We start from the raw sequence: 20079 nt of genomic DNA on the forward strand, positions 1-20079 counted from the left end.
TCTCTTCACGCCAATGCGTTTTAGCTGCAGGATTAATTGGTCGCGATTTCTGACTCTCAAACGCGATCTAAACGCTAATAATTCAGAATTTGGGAATGATTTAAGCTAGGTTGATATAAAATCAGGTTAGTTGATCACCGTTCTGCTTCCATTCCATTGAAACGTTTGGATATGGTGAGTCTAACGTAGTGGGGATGGGATACCGATTCAGAGAGTTCAGACATGGCGTTGTTCTGTTCCATGAAAGTGTAGCTTGCGGGAAGTGAAATTGCTTGCAATTTCAATCCAGTTTAACTATTTTTCTCGAGTATTACGTTAATTCCAAGCTAACTGTGAATACTTTTATTGTGGCCATTTAATAACACGCAGTGAAATGAGTGAACGCAGGTGGGGCAATTTTAGCTCCTGTTGTAGATTGTGTCTGACGGAAAAGTTGGGTGCGTTGAAACCCATTTTTGACGATGCAGCACTTGGCCAAGACATGATGGTTAACATTCAAGAATGCGTCAATGTCGAAGTAAGTACAGTACATTCAATTCACTTCGAATTCGAACATCATTGGTTTGTTTACGTAAGCCTCTTTCATTAAGAGTTAGGTAGGTGTATTGAAATTCTGCTTCGTTGATTCATTCTTGTAGCGTGATAAAATGAATCACATTAAAGCTTGGCACAAATGGCAAAGTTTTCCTGTTTGAAACTGATTTAAAATCTAGAACTGATAAGTTTCGCTTTAACTCTTTGTGAGCATTCCAGCCAGAGGCTAATTACCTTCGTCCGTAACGCCATAATTTTTCTTCCTTTTCAGCATTGACATTCAAAATCGTTAGGAATTTATAATCAGGTGTTTTAGGTACTAAGCAGGTAGGTGTATGCCAACATCTGCTGCATAAACGTAATCGCTCTTGAATTTGCTGCCCGCGCGTCCTTCATCAGTGAACAAAGTGAACGTCACCGCGACCGCGGTCAGCCATCTTCTCTCGCAAAGCCAGTTGTGTAGGTCTGCTCAACTGAATCTGAAGTACTTTTCGACCAATTTTTGCAAAACGTCTAATTTTTCGGTCTTTTAAAGCGAAGTGTTTCCAGGTGACTGGAAGACAAAGGGAGAGCGTTTCAATCAATTTTCTCGTTCTTGAAGCTGCCTTATAAGATGTTACTCTTTGCCTAAATTCAAACTATTGATTTGTGCGCAGTGGACAATTTTAAGCAAAATCATTCTGTTTTTAAATGATTTAACTGCTCACTGCCCAAGTGATTTCCCATGTTATCTTTACTTGTACCGTGCAAAGTGATATTGGCATTTTTCCACTCCTTTTTTCATGAGGAGTGAAGATACTGGTCGATATCTAAAAGGTCCCTAAATATCTAATTCATACTTTTGGGTTTATAAATACGTACGGAAATTCGAGGAAAAAACGGCGAACGTGACATATGCATATTTTCACATTGTACCTCCCTAAGTATAGCATATAAATAACACCACCGCAGTTGTACAATGCGATCAAATACGAGTTGCTGTCGAGTCACCTTTGGAATTTTTGTTTACAGGGGAATTCGTATTTAACCTGAACTTTCAAAGGCGACTTGACAGCAACTCATTTTTGATCGCCCGTTATCTATCTCCTGCAACTGCAAATACAAGTCAGTACTTAAATAAATTAATATGTATTGCTTTAGGAATAAAATAAAAACCCTTTTCCGAGCCCTTTTCTCTGTGGATGTCTTTTCATTTGTTTCAGTGATTATTTTATAGTGTACATACTGTATAATGGAGAAATTTTTTTGATATGCGCCAGGACGCGGAAGGTGTAGCACAAAAAAAATGTGAAACTACTTTTCGTACATTTGTTATTGTGACCTATTTTTTTAATTTTTATAATGAGCGTGTTGATTTTAATGCACATCCCTTCTTACGCGCCATCTTCAATTGAAAACAATAACTTGTATTCTTTTACGAAAAAAAGTGTTTACGATATAAATGGCAATTAAATTTATGAAGCAGATAGTCTAAAAATATGTTTCATTTTATCCATATTATAGTATACTCGAGAGTATACTATTATACCATGAGATACTTATGCATCTAAGCTATCATCATCTTTTCGTTGCGTTCTTCTTAACTAAAGCTATTATTGTATTGAAGTTCTTGTTTCATTTATGCTTTTTATATATGATTATCGAGTGCGAAAGGTTCTTTATCGAATAATTTCCATTGTTATATAAAAATTTGTAATTTCAAAGTAAGCAAACAATATAAGTACGTAATATTGAAATTATTTGGAGGCGGTCTCCTACTTTTTAGGTAAATCCTCGAGGTAAACTATCTGATCGAGTATCTACTTATCCCATGTGAATGCATTTGTTTCTATGCAAATTAACTCTTAGACCCTTAGTAATCTAATTGCCCAACTAATTACGTACATTACTTCCTACTTGTTTAGATGAAGTTTCATTAAAATCGAGATTAAAATTCAAAGCAATTATACTTACAAGCGATAGTTTATCAAGTAGTTAGATATGTATTATCTTTGAATACCTTACCTCTGAATAGCCCTATCAGTTTATTGTATTATTTTAGCATTTGAAGAGTGAGGAAGTGTCTCATGATCCGGTTAAACTTATTTGAAAGATGACTTCCTAAATGTGAATTATTGTTTCCATGGAAATTAACTCGGTCAGATTTCTTGTCAGATGTAGACTATTGAATGACTTAACGCGAAGATTGTTTCATTAACACAATATGTACCGTGAGAGACAGAGGCCTCGTACGGATCCTTCGCGAAAAAATACATTGCTAATTTGCCGTTTTCCTGTGATGCGTTCTACCTGGACATACTGTATGTAGAAGATCCACCGTAAGTCGCACGCCAGTCACAGAAAAATCATTGAAAATCTGCTGACAATCGACGTATACATATTATATAATATTAACAGACGCCGCCATACTAGTTATCTAACGTCATGCCTGTCTTGTGCAATTCTACGTCGTTTTTCCTGTGATTGGTATTTCACTGACGAATAAATATTTTAACAATCGCGTAACTTTTGGAAATGCGATGCATACAGTGAGATTTCTTAAAAGCGGACATACAATGCAATTACCTCAATCTTCTCTTTGAAAGAAAAATCAACTTATTCCAATAAGGGAAAAAATAAGTGAGAAAAGGGCCTTAGGTCAGACATGGCAAAGTACAACACTCGCGTTTTTTTAAGTGAAGATATTACTTACATTGTAAAAATGGTATGTTCGCATGTAAGAAAAACTCACTGTATACACGGTTAGCCGAGGGGTGAACCCAAGGATGCTACCTAATCTCGTAGTTACATAATATAGGATTGCCAATTGCCTGATCCCTACACTCATAATGTTGTCCGCTTAAACTCATATCCCTACCCGAGGGGTTATATCCACTACTGAGGGTAGGTGTACACCTCACTAAGCAAGCAGTATGCGGGCAGTATCTCAGAGTAAGAAATAGTACTAGCAGTAATAGGCAATAATACTAGAGGCATATCTACGTTGTAAAACTTATGCACGTTTTACTTTTACTCTATCTCCCTCTTAATGGTATACTGTATACGTAAAATGATTGATGCCGTAACAACTGGATTAAATTTCAAGATTTCTGATTATATGCATACATTTGATATGATAATACAGGGTGTTGCTTAATATGATTTTGTAAGTCTTTTGTTTTGGAGATATTTAGCTCACATTTAAAAGCTGAAAACCTTACCTCATTGGTCATGTCAATGGTAGTGAGACTCTACAGGGTGATGTTTTTTTCAGAGGTCATATTCTATTTTCTGCGCCTGAACTTTTTCGGTGCGCCAGACAGTGTAAAATGAAAGATTCGTTTTCTGGTTTGTTTGGAAACTTTTTGGCCTCTTGTAATTTTTTCGTATCTGGACCGTTATCGGGAAAAAATTACAGTTCAATTATCGATTATGTGAAAGTAAATTTTTTAAAATGGTGAAATGGGCCCTGGATTTATTTGGATAATCTCTTATTTTTGTTGATTTTTACACTTTGCATTTTTAAAGTTGTAAGTATCTGTATGTATATGTTTATAATTGTATCCTGCAATTATAACACCCTGTATATTGGTAACGAAGGTTTTGTTTATATGAACTTGAGTCATATAATAACCACAAAGAATGATAAATAAATCTTTTGCTAAACCCTAGACCCCCCCCCCCCTCTCCTCAATCATGGGAAGTGTGGCTCTCGCAAATTTCATACAAAAAGAAATGTCTCTTGTTTGGCCACCCCTGTAATAAGCCAAAGAAATAGCTTTCTCCATATGTACATCATATTTAGGAACACCCTGCATATTACCATTATCCATGATAAATGATAGGGACATAAAAAATATAGAGAAATTGGCCAGAGAAGGCCTTGTAAACTTCATATCAGTAATAAATACGGGAAGTAGGCATTAACTTTGTTATTTTAAATAGGAACCCCCTATTTTTTCTACATTTTCGGATGTTATTCGGACATCTCTTTGTGCACGTTTTTTCGCGATACAGCCAACTTGAGAATCTTATATATTAATGTACGTAGTATTCATTTAGAAGTAGACATAGGGATTTCCGATGTCTAATTTCTTCTGAAAGACGGTGGTTACGGTGTCTTTACGTGGATCGCATTTCAATAACCACTAACTTTAAAGTGATCAACACAAAAAATAAGTCTCTTACGCTCCTTAAACTACTACCTCCACTATACCAATTGACAATATCCAGTTTTTTTTTCAGTTGAACGTACACGAACAAAAATAAAAATATGCAAGCCAAAACCGCGGCCAAAATCTTCAATTGTTTTAAGAAGTTATTTTAGTTGCATAAAATTTGGCGTCCTTCAGCAGAGTTTTTCTCGTTTAATACTAGACATAGGAAATCCCTACGTTTACTTCTAAATGAATAGCACATACTATTTTTTTCACCATTAGTACTTGAAGTCCTCTAAATGTATATCAAGCTGTAATATTAATAGAACAATGAGATCATGTTTCAGACCTTTCAACGCGAATTTCTGTTATCTTAAGAGATACAATGTTGGTTAATGGGACAAAATTACTAAAAAGGAAGCCCAAAATGAACACCCTGTTGCTGTTTTAAGAGAAAATCATCGGAGCTTTCAAATGAACTTCATAATGGAATATATGGCCATAAAACTGTATTTTAGGATGACTTTTTAGGGGATTTTTCTTGAAAGAAAAAAATTCCCTTATTTAATGGTTTTGTTCCTACTGAAAATCGTATGCGATTCTTCGTATCTTGTTCAGTTTGTTTTTACTAAAATATCTAATCGAGTATCTAATTATTTGATTTTCAAGAGAAGACAGCTCTTGATAACATGCTTCTAGTGACAGTTTGCAACTACACGATGGTGCACCTGCACATAATTCTAGAGTCGTTCGAGAGTAGCTTTCAATGAGATTTCCAGAAAAAGTGATAGCAGACATTCGGAAACACCCAGGCCAGCGTGTTCATCTGATATAACGGGTGTTTTTTAGCGTAAAACAACGAAGTTGAGGTAACGCTTATGTGCTCGATTTTCCGTCGTCTGTCTGTCTGTTTTATCCCCGGTTTTATCTATTCCATCGAGATCTCGGCCCCTGGGCCACCTAGAGATTTCGAGTTTTCGATAATTGATAGCTGCTGTCGTGTATCTGTATATTTGTCCGTTACTTATCGTTTACCAATTATGCGGCAACATCCACGAGTGGGTTTTGAAACATTTTTCTATTAAATTGTTGTATCAATTCCCCTCATTGGAAAAAATTACTTGGTTTAGGTCCGTACTAGGAATTTTCTTTAGAAGCCTGAAAAAAAGGCTAAACCGCAATTAAACCTTACATTAAACTAATACACTCGACTATACATTCAGAATAATCATCAATAGTAAATATAGGTAATGTCGGAATATCAGGTCGCATTTAAAGAAATGAAGTTGATGACAGCTTCGCAAAGACGCAACGTTAGATTAAAAAATTAACAAATCCACCTTGAAGAGCATTAAAAGTGACTGTGGAGAAGTGCCATTGGTTTTGTGCTCTAGTCAAAATTTTAAGCTGAGTACTCACTTGAACAAATTTGCGCGGAAATATGCTCAAATCTCGGCTCAAATGTGGGGTGAGCATTTATTGCGTGATTATTTTATCCCCGGAAGATTGAGTTTGGAGTGTCAACAAGAACAGTAATGTTTATCTACAAATTAAATTTTAATGATTACGTTAATTTGTGCATGAAATGTAGGTGTATACTAGGTATAGTAACACCAAGTAACACTATATTTTAGCGGTTTTGAATCGTATGCAGCTGATGACCCCCTTCCAACCTGTCCTTAGGTAATAATTTGGCCGCTTTTTTCAAAACCACAGACTTCCAAAGAATACGTTTTATATTTAAATTACGCCAGTAAAGTCCGATTTTTCAATCCCATTAACTCGACTACAGCCGATTATCTTGTTTTCAAATAATTTTTACGTAAAGTTCGGCGGAGGTGAGAACGCCAGGAGGACGAAAGGGATTTACGAAATTCACGCGAAATCGAAACGTTCCTTGCCTACGGAGCCGCAAGGCAAGGATGTACTTAGGTAGGTATGCCAATGCTCATCTGAGCAATGGCCTAGTCTCTCTTCCCGCCAATGCGTTTCAGCTTCAAGATTTAATCTCCACAATTTGGGAATGATGTCAGCGTTGTTATAAAATCATCACATTTCTGCCTCCATCCATTGAAACGTTTGGATTTGGATATAGAGTCGAGCGTAGTGGGGATGGGATACCGATTCAGAGAGTTCAGACATGGCGTTGTTCTGTTCCATGAAACTGTAGCTTGCGGGAAGTGAAATTGCTCGCAGTTTCCATTCAGTTTTTCCTGAGTATTGCGTTAATTCCAAGCTAAATATCAATACTTACTTTCGTTGTGGTCATTTAATAACACGCAGTGAAATGAGTGAATGCGGGTGGGGCAATTTTAGCTTCTGTTGTAGATTGTGTTTGACGGAAAAGTTGGATGCGTTGAAACCCATTTTTGATGACGCAGCAATTGGCCAAGACATGATGATTAACATTCAAGAATGTGTCAATGTCGAAGTAAGTGCAGTACATTCAATTCGAATTCGAACATTATCGGTTTGTTGACGTACTCAGTTTCAGGTTCTGCTTTGTTGATTCATGCCTTGTAGCGTGATAAAATGAATCATATTGGCAGATATGGCCAAGTTACAATTGATTTTAATCTCATACTGGCAGATTTAACTTAACTCTTTGTGAGCATTCCACCCAGAGGCTAATTGCCTCGGTCTTTAACACCATTGTCCTTCCTTTTCATCATTGACATTTCAAATTCGTTAGGAATTTATAATCAACTCCTTTGGGTAGGTACTAGACAAGCAGGTATCTGCCAACATCTGCTGCGGTAAGGTAATTGCTCTCGAATTGCTGCCCGCGTGTCCTTCAATGGACAAAGTAAAAGTCACTCGCAACGGCCAGTGGTTCTGTCGACTGTCCAGCCGAATCCTGGGAAGCACTTTTGAATCAAATACAGTGTGATGTTTCAAGGCGACTTAATCCATACCTATCTTTTCTTGTTCTTGAAGATGCCTTATAAAATTGCGACGTTATTCTTTAAAACTAAGCGTAATTCAAGCTATTGATTTGTGCGTATTGGACACCTGTTCGTGTTCCTATATGATCTATTGACATACACTGTCCAAGTGATTTCCCACATTTGTTATCTCTGTTTGTGCTCAACAAATAGCTAGATATTGCGATCTATGCACTCGGATATTGCATTTAAGAACAATAGGGCAGAGTGCATTATTTTTTGATGAGACGTTTGTAGAGTTACTGGTAACTATCTATATGAATAATCTCTTTATAATTCATACTTTTCAGTTTATAAATATATAGGTAGGTAAATGCAAAGGAGAATATAACCGACGTGACATATGCACATTATCCCATGGCGTACCTCTGACGTTGAAAAGGTGTAGCTTTTATCGTATTATTTCCATTTTTCGGATATTCTCAAGGGAACAATTAATCAATACTGCATTAGAAATCAAAGAAAGTCCATTTTACGATTTTTTGCATTTATTTCAGGTCTTATTGAGTAGGTACTTAGCACTAATGTGGAAATTTTTGCGTTTCCGTTTCCTATAGACGTATATGTTTTTGCGCCAATTAAAATTATGCAATATTCGCACACATTTAATTACACTACGACTTGTTTACTCGAAACTTGTATAGAATATAAAAATATGTTTTATTATATCTATATCTACAGCATACCTATTCGGTATATGGCGAGGGTATACACTTATACAGCTTACACCTTATTATCGTGCCGATGTTTCTTGCCTTTTTAGCGCATTTCCACAAAAATAAAAAAAAAATGCGCTATTGTGGCCACTTCGTCCGTCCGTCCGTCCGCTAACTTTGCGACGCTACTAGTTTTTTATCTTAAGAGCTATTGTTCTACTTTTTTCGCTATTTGGTTCGTTATGGTGTCGAGTCTTGTACCAAGGAAGGAATTTTTTCTGTACCGCTTACAAAAAAAGTTATTGTAAAAAAAACAAAAAACCGTTTTTCACATGTTCCATAATTTTTCACTTTTGCCGTTTATTAACGATCCTAGAGATCGTTTATAATTTTGCATTGCTATCTGTCGCCTGCCGGTTGGTCTCTCCGTCTGTTCCTTTGTCTGTCTGTCCATCTATCTGTCCGTGTGAACCATAACTTTGTTTAGAAATGTTCGATCGCTTTTACATCTCCGTTAGTTATGAACTGAATTGCATGAAATTCAATATGGGCATAGATTTAACCATATAATACGCAATGCCAAAAGTTGAATCGAATCGATTCAAAATTCACAGTGCCCTTTTCGCATCTCGACCATTTATAAGCCGAATTGCAAACTTTTTTACTTATAAAATTTAAACGAAATTTGATACATAGGCACTTGGGATAAAGGACAATCAAACGCCAATTTCAAAATTTGGTTTTGCGCATGCGCAGTGCCAACTTTTTTATTTATGGAAGAATTTAAACGAAATTTGATACATAGGCACTTGGTATAAAGGAAAATCAAACGCCAATTTCAAAATTTGGTTTTGCGCATGCGCAGTGCCAACTTTTTTATTTATGGAAGAATTTAAATGAAATGTGATACATAGGCACTTGGAAAAAAGGAAAATCTAGCGCTAGTTTCAAAATTTTATTTTGCGAATGCGCAGTTCCAACTTTCTTATTTAGAAAAGCATTGAAATGAAATTCTTCGCATAAACTGAAATTGAAGTAGCACGTCAACAATGGATTGCCCATGTGCAATGCTATCTTTCATATTTGTGGGCGGATTTTTACGATTTTAACAGAAGTTGCATCTTACAAATGGGAAATGAATGCAAGTGGAAATGCGCTTTATGTAAATCGTTTACGATTACTTTTAACTTGTTTAAATATGAAATCAAGAAGTAAATCTTTCAGTAGGTATTATTGAATAATTTCATTGTTAAGCCAAATTCAAAATACATTAACAAATTTGCCACATTTCATGTTTTGATTGTTTATGTCGGGGTTTATTTCTTAAAAACCTGTATAGTTGTATCAAGTACTTACCCCCACAAAATGACGAATTTACATGTATTTACATCCAAAATCAATCCTTTTTGCTCGCATTTTGTTACTTTATATTATGTTTGTTGTTAAGTTACTTGTTGATCTGTGTTATGCTTTTGCTACTGTGCATTGTTAGTATTAGTTAAATCGTTGATTTGAAATCGAGTATTATTTATTACTCACACATCCACAATTTATAACAGCGCGAATTATTTATTACTTCGGCGATAAAATTGGAACTGAATCGCAATTCGATTTGCTTATATAGCAGACGTCGGTCTTTACGAATGGTTCCGAACGTTCTCGAATATTCTAGAACAAAATACGTCATATTTCCCGGAAAGATTGCGTCACATCAGCCTTCCTTCTGTATCGCCGATTACTAATAACATTGGGTGCGTTCCTCAGGCGAAGCGCTTAGCGACCGCTACCTAAAATGAGAGAATGACTCGCTCAACTACCGCCTTCTCTGATTAGCCCTACGATGCTAAATGAGGATTTCTGGCAAACTTTTGGCGATTGCTTGCTCTCCTGTCAACTACTGCGCCTAAAATAAGTTCGAAATACTTTCAGACAATAACGAGTGTGCAGTAATTCTGCAAACAGGATTATTTTTGTCACTTACTGGCCGGTTTCTTAAAAATTTAAACGATACGATATATTTATTTTTACATAGTAACACTCTTCATTTCGAATACAGAGAATGTTTGCGATGAAAATGCGCGTGAGGTTTTAACGTCCTCTGGTTTTACAATAATTCCCTTGATGGCGTAATAGATGGCACAGTCCCTTAATCACCTTCTACATATTAATTGATTCTACTGTAAAACTCGCGGATCTTGCGTTCAATTTACTACGTGATTATTCCTTGGTAGTTTCCGATCCGAATTAATATATTAGTTTCAAATGTACGGTTAAAATTTCCGTAGTTCAGACACGAAATAATCAAAAGTTTAATAACTAACTGGTCGCAATGATGACTAATCGCAAATTGATTCATTTAAATTTGTTCTAAGACTTATGCACTGGTCTCGCACGAATCTTTAAGAATTTTCCTCAAAACTAATCCCCTACATTCATTATTAATTAAGGAACGTCCACAAAATGGCATCGTATTAACGAAGACAGCCATTTTTAATCGTTAATTAGTTTGCTTATTTCTCGCCCTACGAACCAAATAAAAAAGCCTCGAAAAAAGCTAAGGTACAAAATCGTTCCCAAATATGCTACGTTGCCGTTTCCATAATGCTGCAATGACCTCATGCCGAATTCGCAGTTGTAATTAAATATCCCTAACGGCCGGTTGCAGGAAAGCGAATTATAATCAAAATCCTACATTATTTGCCAAATCTGAGTTTAAACAAGAATTTTGACATTTGATTGGCTGCCTACTGCAATATAAAGCCAATCAAATGTCTTAATACCGGATTAAACAATACCTAATCCTGGACTATTTTATTTTTCTTGTCTCCAGATATTCGGAATCCATTAAGAAAACAATGCCCAATAACATTAAAAGATGCAAAAGAACAATCTTCCATTCCACCGAATGCTTGATTATTTACTCTTACCACTACCAAATCTCCGAACTCCTAACTTTACCACAAACATTTCGCAAAAAAAACTAGATCCTAAGTTACAGCTACGGTTACAAAGCGCTTCGGCAAATTAGTGAATTGTTAAAATAAGGAAAAGTTAACAATTCGCTTTATCAAACAACTCGCCAAACAAGCAAAAACCGTTTTATTTACGAATTTCGTTGGATATTTTTCTATGCCGATGAGCCGGAAGCGAGGTAAGTTTAAAGTCTTGTTAGTTAATGGCAATAAAAGACATATTCTTGTGATAGTTTCCACGTTTTTGGGTCATAAATTCATCATAAAATTGTGTAATTTATGAAATATGAAAGTGTTACTTTTGCACAGTGGGAAGGGTAGTTTTTGTTACAGATTCCCCGTCATTGGGATTACTAAATGATGCATTTTTTTTGGCACTTACCTACACCGCTATTATTTTTAGTCGCTTTGCACTTTTCCTGCAATTCGATGTACAAACTAGTACGCTCGCTATGACATGTGTGCAAAACGTAATTGCGTTGGGTGTTGACAAATCTATTGGTGGAATGCTACTGCTTCACTTAACTGGGGGGGGGGGGGGGGGTACTTTTCTATTTGTAAAACAAAATTTCAGAATTAAGGAGCCAATAAAATGCCATTCAGACCGAGGCTCAGGCCATTTGAAAATTATATGCTTACTTCCCGAGATATTCGAAAAAATACGAAATATCGTGATTTCGATATTATTGCTTTTTAGGTTACTTCTACAGAAACAAAGAAATAAGACACTTTCTCATTGCAATTTTTATAGTTCTATAAGATGACTGCAATACGGATGTCTAACTTTTACGATATCCGAAAACCTCGTGATGTTCTTTTTGATCTTGGACACCTGGTATATCAGCATTTGTGATCGGTATACCTAGTTGCTAGAAATAATTTCTTTCCCATAAGCTATTGGGAGCAGCACAGTACCTCCCAAATTAGAAACACTGTAGTGCGAAATGAATAAATTATAGATTCTGGTATGGTATCTACATCATCGACAATGGTAAACTAAAGCAAGCAAACACAATTGCGTTTCATTTGAATTTCAAATCATGCTTGCTTCACTTGTGCCATTCAACTCGATGAACTAAATTTTCTTTGGATTTGTTTTATACGCGATCCACATCCAGATAAAACATTGTTGCTATTAATAGTTGTAGTTAATTAATGGATTCTATTGTTTTAATAGACGCCTTTGGTAAATATGTAGTAAGTAATCAGAAAAGAGCATTATAATAATAAATCCACTTAGCATGTTGCACAAGTGAAATGGGTATTTATTAGCAGTCTTGCGTTATCTTCATACATTGCGTTCCTATTTAAATATTTACTTATTAACAAGGGCGAGAGAAAGATTGACCTAATGCGCTACGCTACACTATTACAACTAGAACTAAGAAATTCATGGTTTTTGTAAAATGTTTATTAATCGTAAACGCTACCCCCTGACTTTCCATCATAGAGTATTGTTAGATTTTATCTTGCCGTGGTAGCAGTCATTGAAACTGATTAATTTATGAATATATCTTATTTATTTATTTAGCCAGAGTTGAGGAGTATACCTGTACGTACGTCGTACATATGGATATGACCGGTAACATCAATAGGAAGCACACAAAATAGACTTGAAATAATAAATGCATAGTAAAAGCTTTTAAAAAGAATATTAACGTATGTTTAAATGTGTGAGTATGCATACTTTTCTGAGAAAGAAATTAAAACGTACCTATGTACATGTCTAAATGATTTCCATGGAATATGCAGAGATTAAGTTGAGGGAGATGAACAGATCGGGCCTAGTGTGTAGGCAGGCATAGTGTGGTAATATATTACCAAAGATACAGCTGTGCTGTAAAGATCTTGGTGATGAGAAACGAATTATCTCACTGGTGCAAGAAATGAACAATAAACCCTACAAACAGTTATTTGCACTTGTTGCGCTACAGTCGAACCAAACGCCAAAATAACTTCGATTCCCATTTAAGTAAATGGAAATATTACCTCTCTTATCCCTGTGTCACTTTTTATTATGTAGGTGTGTAAATAAAGTGCTAGTGCTCCGCTGATAAGCGTCAAAGTTCCCTTTTCCTCCAGCGATTAGCGCCTAATTAAACTGATAACTCTTATTCTAACTAAATGACAATGACTGATTAACTGGGATCTGGTCATTGCTTGTTAGCTATCGCATTATAAAAGCGAATAGTGTTGGCACGCACTGTTTCAGCCATCCAACCTAGTATAATTATAGCACATGTGGCAAGTCACCGACATTATTGTCCCAAATGTATTTAACCTTGAGTAATGAGCTTATTGTTTATTTTCTATTCCCATGGGACGTGTAGGAGCAAAACTGAAAAAAGGCATAAATCTCACTGCGTTTCTAAATGGATGTCACAAATTTGACTTTCTTTTGCAGATAAAGCCCGATGATAAATTATCCACGATGATCTGCGAAAAGTGCACTAATCAAGTTAAATCGTGGAAAAGTTTTCGGCATTTATGCATGAAAAATCAATCGAAATTGGAGACGTGGATGAACGACTGGAATTCGAATAGTCCCAATGACGCTCTCGACGTGGTAGGGGCTGGAGCGCGAATAAAATTGTTTACAAATTATTAATACTATTTCATTGCAGAGCATCAGAATTAAAGATGAAGTGATGGATGATAATGAAGACGAGGAAGGCGCAACCACTACCAACAACGGTGGCGAGGTAAGTGTGTTGAGGAATTATTTTGAATGTTTTTATAATTCTTGCAGGAGGATGACGTGCGCATAAAATCTGAGCCCATTGATCCGATGGATGCTATTTACCACGTGGAAACCGAATTACATTCCGATGGATACGATTATCCACCATCTTTAAGCCCACCTGCTGAAATAGCGAGTCAGAAGAATGGTCCTGGTAAGACTTAGGGTTTCAATTGTATTGAATTAAGTTAATGAGATTTTAGCGCCCGTTGAAGAAGAGGAGGAAGAGGAAGTAATCTCCGATGGTAAGTCATGCATAACATGTAATAAGACGTTCAGCAGTGTTGCAAACCGACACAGACACGATGCTGTTTTCCATCGTGGCAATAAACGAAAAGCTGAGGCAGCTAAAGGTATGCCCAATTCTTCGATTCGAATACTTTAGTTTGTTTTGTAGCATCGACCCCTAACAAAAAACCAGCCACAATCACTAACGGTGAGATCGAGCTCCAAAAGATACAGTTCGCCGCCGGATTACAGTTGAAGCAGCGTTCGGAGAATTCCGAACCAGTTCCCTTAGAAGACATGGCTTTGACGAAGGTGGAACTGAGCTACTTGGAACGATGCAAAATATTAATAAAGATGACTGATACTTTAACTTGCGTCTGTCACAATGAAACCTACGACCAGGTACGCGATTTGCATATTCACTTGAAAAAGCAAAGGCAGTGGTTTGCCATGTTTACCTGTTACAATTGTATGATTACTTATACCGAGAGATCTGCCTACATGAAGCATTTTTGCTGCTGTAAAAAGGATGTATTGCAAAATTTACGACGTTTGGTGGAATCGCCAGTTAACCCGGAAATCAAAATTCGTTTGTATCAAAATTATAAATGTCTAAGATGTAACTGTATTTTCGGATTTTACGAGGATTTCTGCAGTCACTTTGATGTCGACCACATGGAACTGCTGCAGAATACGCCGCCTTATGTTTGCTTCTGTTCAAAATCGTTTGACGAAATGGACGATTATCGCCAGCACTTGCACATCGCGTGTTTTTTGCGTTACTTTTGTGACATATGCTTCGAAGTGTTTCCCTCGGTGGAGGAGTTTCGGAGCCATTGCGAGGAAGAACACGACCACTCGGAACCGGGCGTATTACAACCTTACGATCCGTTTAGTAAACCAAAGTCACGCGCCGACACACCGTCTCTCCTTACCAGAAGATCGTTGCAGAGTGAAATTGTAAGACGAGACAAAAATGACGATTTGCGCCAATTAACTAGACGCAGAACCTTAAACTTGCCTTCATCTGAGAATTCGAGTCAAGTGTCCGAGGCAACACCCGACTTGGATGAGGAAGATCCTGATTACACGCCCGAACAACCCAAGGTTCTACAAAATTTACCCACTTTGAAGTCGTCCAATCCGGCAACCTGCCCAGACTGTGGAAAGACCTATTCGACTTATCACAATATGTTGCGTCATTATAAACTATCGCATGACGAAGCAGGGAGGATTCTCGAATGTCGATTTTGTGATGAAAAATTCAGACTGATCACCGAATTGAAGGATCACGAAGCGAACGAGCACGGCGAGGAAGACGATATCAAAACTGAACTGAGTTTTGATGCATCCTCACGTCCGTTTAATTTCTCCTGTCCCGATTGTGGGGCGCTCTTTAGCAATACGGAGGATTGGGCCAAGCATATGGAGACGCATCCAAAGAAAGTTTGCGATGAATGTGACAAAGAGTTCGCCTCTCAGTCTGAATTGGATAATCACAGAAGCGTTCATTTGAATCTGAAAGTCTACAGGGATTCTGAGACCAAAGGTTATAAAAGTGCCATCGTTAGCCCTTCGTTAATTTGTGAAACATGTGATAAGTCGTTTGCGAATAAAAGCGAACTGAGACACCATAAGTTGTTGCACGAGAAAATGCCAGTGTTGAGTGCTCAAGATGGTAGTCTGATAGAGGAGAAGGTGGATTTGAGCAAGAAATTCAGCTGTATTCCGTGCGATAAGCATTACGTCAGCTATGGTGGAATCTGGGATCACAACAAGAAACATCACCCTAATCAACAAATCACTTCAGAGTACCCAAAGAAGTGCGGACTATGCGAGAAAGTAATCTCATCGAGAGGGGCGTGGTCAAACCATGAGAAAATGCACGAACGTTTGGCTAACATGAAACGGGACGTCGAAGAAGATGGCGAAGAGTCACGATCTTCAAAGCAACAATCGGCACCAGATAGTAATGACGATGATGAGTCTTATCACACCTGTAAGCGATGCTTTAAGGTATTCTCAAGCAAATACAACTTAAAGAATCACATGAAATGCCACGGTATTAATCTCAATCCGAGTCGCAGCAGTACGAAGACCGGGAAGATTATAAAAACTTACTGGTGTAACATTTGCCATCAAGCATGTCCAGGTTATGCGGAGTTACAGGAGCACAAACGCGAACATGTATCGGAAAATCGAACAACTATAAAGCAAGAGGAAGATTCTGATGATGGCAAAGAAGTGTTCGAATGTGACGAGTGTTCGTTAACATTCCCCACAAACATAGCCCTTGCGCGACATCAAGAGAAACATATCAAGCGAGTGGAAAATACACAGAAGCTAGTGTCAGTGTACTGTAAGTATTGCAAAGTACCATTCCCAAGTGTCAGCGATTTAAATGACCATATGGACAAGGATCATAGCGACATGACATCCAAGCCAAAGGTACAGGTACCTGGAACAAAACATATCTGTAAACTATGTAAGAAAATTTTCGACAATCCAGGCGCGCTCGCCTCCCACCAAGGTTGGCATAAGAGAGTCAAATTCAACCGGGTGCGCGCGCAGGAGCAACTTGTTAAAGCAATGGCCGCAAAGAAAAGCAAACCATCAGCCTCGTACCAGTTCCAATGTTCAAACTGCCCCGCACGTTTCCCGACAGATTCAACTTTGCAAATCCACATCCTCGAAACACATCGGAATATCAACACAACCGTATTAATTATGAAATGCAACAGTTGTAAAATGAGCTTCGACAAAAAATCCGCGTTCGATATTCACATGCAACTACACAAGCAGGTGGAGAGCAAATCGACGAAAGCATTCTCGTGCAAATACTGCCCCGCCGGTTTTAGTAGGGCGGACACCCTGAATTTACACATAAAACAGAATCACAGAGAGTTCCTGTCTGATAAATTCAAATGTGTGCATTGCGATCGCAACTTTGAGAAGCAAAACGCGTTGACCGTACATTTAAAAACGCACGATCGCCAGAAGTTGACGGGCGAAACCAATTCTCCTAAACCAAGCCATAACAAAAGTATCTATTTTTGTTCAATTTGCGATTTAGGATTTGCGTTAGCCAAAGATTTGCGAAATCACGTCCTCTCTGCGCATCCGTTTTAAGATCTGAATCGTTAGATTTTTTATACTTGAAATAATGATCTGCTTGTTTATATGCTTGATTAATTTTAGATCTTCTAGTATTAAAAGTTGAAACTGTTATCGGTAACTAAGTACGAGTTGTTGGTTACACTGGTTATCATGCCGATTTGATTTTAAATACTTCAGTACAAATGGTGAGTTGGGGCACCTGTGAAAATCTCGGGTTTATTCCATTCATTGTGAATTACAGGCTACTACCTAAGTTTTTAAGTTCATTATACATACATTTTTTTTTATTATATAGAGGTATTGTTACCTTTAGCTATCATTATTATTATTATATTTTGTATTTATATCACTACAATCTTTGTACTTTTGAACAAGTGTAAAAATGTTTGGAAACATTTTTCTAATAAATTATATTTTTTCGAAAACTAGTGGCGGGCGCCTACCGAGGGGTGCCTCACAGATGGAAGTGGGTGTAGAAATGTATGGCAGTCTGCAGTTGTCGCCTATATTGGTACTTCATTGCAAACAAGGCTTGATTTGGTCCAACACGTTACAAAACTTTCATGGGATGCGCTTCCGCATTGACATCAACATAATACACCAAACAATATTATATTAGTTGCTGCATAGCTGCTATAGAGACCATGGCGTAATTCAGATTGGGGTGATCAGTTGATCTCATTTATTCTGTCAGTGCAAATGTTTCAATAGATTGGTGTTGTATCTCCAAACGACGGAGGTTTCGCGGCGGTTTCCAATCTGTGTAGTAAACATCAACAAAAAGGGACTGGGCGTGCCAACACTAAGCGGATACTGCAGGTGAGCGAGAGTGGAACTAAGAGGCAACCGCTCTCTATCGCCATAGAGTAATATTATTTACTCTATGCGGATAGGCGGTACGAAGTTCGCCGGGTCTGCAAGTACTTAATAAAATAAAAGACAACCACCTGTACAGTATAGCAAACATGATTCTGTGTACACAAAACGAAAACGTGGAGCACCATGCTTCAATTTGTCACAAAGTGTGACATAACATTCAAGGATTGATGGTTAGTTAGTACGAGAAAGAATAAAATGATTGATTACTACATGTAATTATACACTTTTCAAACAGACCAAATAAGCTTCATCGCAAAAATCCCTGTTCTTCGGCATCTTGTGCAGAACGGTGGAAGTCGAAGACTCGACTCCTCACGATTATTGTAACAGAGCGTTTCACAGTGGTCCCATATACTGCCATGTTTTGAGATGTAAGGTGGGTTGCCTAACCGTAGGTATGGCACCACAAGGGGTTTCATTTTATTTATAAGATTTTGCTAAATATTTATGTTGCGTATTTTTTAAAACCCTGCATTATGTTTCACTTTTGTCCAAATCAGCAGTAGGTAGGTATAATAAAAGTATGTGGAGGCATAGATTACTCTATGCTATCAGTCAATGTCCCGCTTCCGCATGGGACATAGTTCGGTTCGCTTCGCGCAATTTGACTAAATCAGAAACTTTAGGGGTATACGCGTCCAGCCATTCCCCAAAATTCCTCACAATGGGATGAATATATGAGACATCCTCGGTTTCGGCGGCTGCGCCACCTCAGCTCGCCCCCGTTTACTATACGGGAAACCTTGGCGGACATACGGTCAACCATTCCACAGTTTCATCGCATACGTATTTATATAGATTTACGTATTCACATAGTAGATTATCAGTGTAATGTCGCCTGTATGTTTGGTTAATCGTTTATTTCTTGGAGAAAGTACTTCATACAATTCCGAATCTTCGCTGTATCATGTTGCTTCCTCTTTTTGTACGGACTGCAGCTCGTGTCTTAGCAATACGAGAAGATGGGCTTTAGCGGGCGACCACAGTATGAGGATATACTGTGCGGGCGACGCTAAATTAGTTTGTGTTGCGCTTTATGGAATATATTTACTATATACAAAATAGTGCGTTAAGCGCTGTAAGCGCGGATGCGGGTCTTTTGATGGCTGGTGAAGCGTTGCGCGAGATCGAGCAGGAAGTCTTTGCAGAGTTCGGAGCTCTTCTTTTAAACGTTTGCAGCCAGGGACGCTACGCTCTCATCGGTTAGCCGTTTTGACCAATGAGGGTACAGCACGTCTAGTTTGCTGCCGGATGTGCATACGGCCTCACCACAGGAGCCCTCAACTTAATTTTTCTTCGGTTTAGTATGTGGGTTCTTGATAGGTCAGGCTTATTTAAACATGAATACTGTGGGCATTTTTACATGTACTTTTCGTGTTAAATTAAGGGTAGCCGTTATCGGAGTGGAGCCATGCCCTTTTCCTTTTGTTTTTTATGTACATGCCATTTATCATTTTACAGGTTTTTTATTTTGTCTAAATTGGACCCTACATGTTTTTGTACTACTTTCATTTATATTGTTTTTCATGGGTTTCGTTTTTATTAATTTGTTTATAGCGGCATTTTATTTGTGCAATTTGAGATATTTGATTTGTGTATTTTTCTTTCGCATTTTGTTGCACTAGTTGATTTGTATTTGTTTTTTATGCGTTATGCCAGATTTTGTTGTTCAATTTAGGTTGTTTCTCCTGCCCTTTTTGTGTGCGTCAGATATTTCTTTTGTTATCTTTTCTTACGCACAAAACTAAAGTTTTATTCAATCCCCGTTCAGATTGACTCACGCATAAGTTCTATTCGTACTACGAATTCCGAGAGAGCTACCTACCACGACATAGAAATGAACTGCGCGTGCCTATACTAAGAGCGGATACT

General features: G+C 37.6%; 1 protein-coding gene across 2 annotated transcripts; it reads left to right on the forward strand.

The window, feature by feature from the left end:
- Positions 1-192: 192 nt before the first annotated feature.
- LOC116160400 (zinc finger protein 184-like) lies at positions 193-17753 on the forward strand. 2 transcript variants are annotated; one of them, XM_031473582.1, is made up of 6 exons: positions 193-517; positions 13648-13809; positions 13868-13945; positions 13993-14137; positions 14187-14336; positions 14381-17753. In XM_031473582.1, the coding sequence occupies exons 1-6, from the start codon at positions 374-376 to the stop codon at positions 17338-17340; spliced, it is 3639 nt and encodes a 1212-aa protein (XP_031329442.1). In that variant the 5' UTR covers positions 193-373; the 3' UTR covers positions 17341-17753. The 2 variants fall into 2 exon arrangements, with proteins under 2 accessions (XP_031329442.1, XP_031329443.1); XM_031473583.1 differs by lacking the exon at positions 193-517 and adding an exon at positions 6857-7101.
- Positions 17754-20079: the final 2326 nt, after the last annotated feature.

This window comes from Photinus pyralis, unplaced genomic scaffold (assembly GCF_008802855.1).
Source record: "Photinus pyralis isolate 1611_PpyrPB1 unplaced genomic scaffold, Ppyr1.3 Ppyr1.4_LG1, whole genome shotgun sequence".
Taxonomy (NCBI): domain Eukaryota; kingdom Metazoa; phylum Arthropoda; class Insecta; order Coleoptera; family Lampyridae; genus Photinus; species Photinus pyralis.

Excerpts from the sequence above, each read along its gene's own strand:
- LOC116160400 (XM_031473582.1), top strand. The coding sequence starts at position 374 with ATGAGTGAACGCAGGTGGGGCAATTTTAGCTCCTGTTGTAGATTGTGT. Across the intron at positions 13,810-13,867 it reads CCAATGACGCTCTCGACGTG|AGCATCAGAATTAAAGATGA; the intron begins GTAGGGGCTGGA and ends ATTTCATTGCAG. Across the intron at positions 14,337-14,380 it reads AAAAGCTGAGGCAGCTAAAG|CATCGACCCCTAACAAAAAA; the intron begins GTATGCCCAATT and ends TTTGTTTTGTAG.